The 2,688-nt window shown below is 41.2% G+C and overlaps 1 protein-coding gene across 1 annotated transcript in view; it reads right to left on the bottom strand.

The window, feature by feature from the left end:
• The window catches only part of gsr (glutathione reductase), a 55,747-nt gene extending 53,640 nt beyond the window's left edge, over positions 1–2,107 (bottom strand). Inside the window, exon 1 of the mRNA XM_039758245.1 lies at positions 1,873–2,107. Coding sequence (XP_039614179.1) covers positions 1,873–2,079 — 207 coding nt within the window. The 5' untranslated portion in view covers positions 2,080–2,107. The remainder of the gene's footprint in view (positions 1–1,872) is intronic.
• Between the last annotated feature and the right edge of the window lie 581 nt (positions 2,108–2,688).

Raw genomic sequence — 2,688 nt, 5'->3', positions numbered from 1 at the left:
GAGCAGCTAAACAATAATGACATGAAAAGTAAGCTAACAGAGGACCAGGCTGGCTTAGAAATAATGAATAATTATTAAAAAATAAATCAATACGAGCTTACATAACATAGATATATGATTTGTAGAAAAGTACAGCCTTTAACTTCGCACTGTAAGTCTCTAAAAATGATTATGATGAGAAGGTCAGTTGGCTGACAGGGCAGAAAAAATATCTGAAAAGAAAAAAAATATGAAGGTCTGAGAAATATTAATCTGCTCTGGGCCATACATTATTTGCATAATGATCAAAGAAAAAAAGAAAATCAATTTTGGAAATGACTGGTGTGCCAGAATGAGAATACCAACAAGCCATAAAATAATAGGCTTCATCAAAAGCTGAAAAGGAAATTATGGCCCTCCAGGACTGCTTGGCACCCCTGAGTTGGCTGGTTATCTGTTGGTTTGTTTCATCTCTTTATTGTTTTTGCTCTAGTTTAAAAGCAAGTGGATCATAACTAAGGCTTAAGCATTAAGTTAAATTAGCAGCATTAACTGGTTACTAATTAAGAAAGTGGTTGGAATGAAAGCCAGTAGCCACTGCGGCTCTCCAAAATCTGAGTTTGACACCCCTGTACTACACCGTACATTACAAAAACACACACACACAAACACTTCCCTACTTTGTTTTAGAAAAGCTGCCCAAGTTCGAGTCCTGCTACCAGCTGCTCTTTTAAGTATGGTACTCCCAAACAAGAGACTGAAGAGAACAAAGTCATTAAAAAATGCTCAAATTTAACTCTAGGAATTGCTAATTGTAGTGTAAGAGAATGTAAAATTAAATTGGGAAAGAAAAGTTAGGAGAGTTAAGAAAAAATGACTGAAAGAAAATATCACATAGACTCACGTAGATCTCTGTGTCCACATAACAGCAACAGGCACGTTACTTCGTTCATTTTCTGCCCCCTTAACATGAACTATGGGTCGCGGAAATGCCCTGGACTCTTACACCGATTCATTAAGCTAACACTGGATACCTTGCGATTTGGGAGTAAAACCAGAAATTCTCACAGACACACGAAGTAGTCCTACAAAATGAGCGAGTCGGAGTTCGGACTCGGTCTGCTGAACCTTCGTGGCCCCCGCACTAAGCGCTGCGCCAACGTGCCGCCAACCGCTAAATAAAAATGAGGGTCAGACCACAACCTTTCAATATTAAGCATCACGTACTTCAATATAGCTAAATAACAAAATGAACAACAACAAGCGATTATACCGTGCCTGCTTTTCGTTTGGATTAATGTTGGTGGTTTAATGATGTGCCCTACTATGTTAATGTGCAGATAACTCAAGCAGATCAAAATAAACTTTTAATATTCATTTGTTTAAGTTCTCGTCCGATTTAGTTTTTTAGTTTCCCTGCGGAAATGAACTTCACAAAAATTTTAAAAATGAAAGAAACAAAGCGCGACACATACCGTAATTACTACAATGCAACAAGTAGGCAAAAAAGGAAGAAAGGGGAGCGTCGTGACACGCTAAACTGATTTTGGGAAACGGACAGCAGCCAAACTCGAAATCCCAACATTAAATAGGACAAGAAAAGTAAATGTGTTTGTGTACGGAGTCTGCACTTGGTAAAGGAAAACGAAAATGAGAAAAACCGGACAAGAAATCCCCCCCTTTGTCCGTTCACCAGCATTGTAGACTACCCATCGGACGTTTCGTTTAATTCACTGAAAAGACAAACTACAGCAGCCAAATGCGATCACGACATGTGTCAAAATCGATCACAACAACAGCATCCCTCCGGGGTGCACAGTGCAGGCGCCAGAGATTTATCCTGCTTGCTTGTCCACTACCTGAGCACGAAAGAATGCAGCTTAAAATACTCACGCAAGTACCACCGAGTTTATGGCTCTCGATCACTGCCACCGATGCCCCCAATTCGGCTGCTCTCCGAGCCCCGGCCAATCCGCCAGATCCACCGCCTATAACTAGGAAGTCAAAGCGCGTCGCCATGCCGTTCTTTAGTGCTGTGAGTAACGGCGCCCTCGGTCGCAGAAAAACCAGGAGAAGCGCTCGGGACCGCGCGAATATCATAGCGTTTTAGTTATAGGAAATGGGCGGGGTCTAGTGCGGAAGCGGTTCTTGCTTAGTCACGCTGAATTGCCGAGGAGTAGAAGCGAGAGGGCGGGGAGAAGTGCCAGATGTGGGCGTGGCGTGAGGGACGGGCCAGGTAACTGTTGGTTAGATGCCTTCATTCTCAGGGCTATTGAATAGCTAAGGTATACTGTAGGTTTCGTTACAGCAAAGATAGCAAATTTTAGTAAAAATTCAACATCTACCTTTAAATTGAAATGGATGTCATTATTTTCGAAAAATGTATTCTTTAAGTAGCTTTATTTAAGTACCTGCCGTAGATCGCTCCATCACCTGGACGAGTACTTCAATTTAATTACCTATTGACAAGGTGACTGTGTTCAGCTCCAGTCTTGGAGCGTTATTGTGGCAGCAGGTTTTCATTCTAACTCTTTTCTCAGTTAGTGTCCAGTTTTGGCTGCTATTTAACTTATTTTTTCCTTCTGTTTAATTGACTTGTTTTCTAAGATTCAGTCCTCGAAATTGCTTCTCTTTCCTTTAATTTCCACCCAAACAGAAATGACATCTGAAGTGAACCAACAGATGAATAGCCAAGTTTGGGCTTTTCCA

Source organism: Polypterus senegalus, chromosome 7, assembly GCF_016835505.1.
Source record: "Polypterus senegalus isolate Bchr_013 chromosome 7, ASM1683550v1, whole genome shotgun sequence".
NCBI lineage: Eukaryota > Metazoa > Chordata > Cladistia > Polypteriformes > Polypteridae > Polypterus > Polypterus senegalus.
This window is presented reverse-complemented; position numbering and strand designations above follow the sequence as displayed.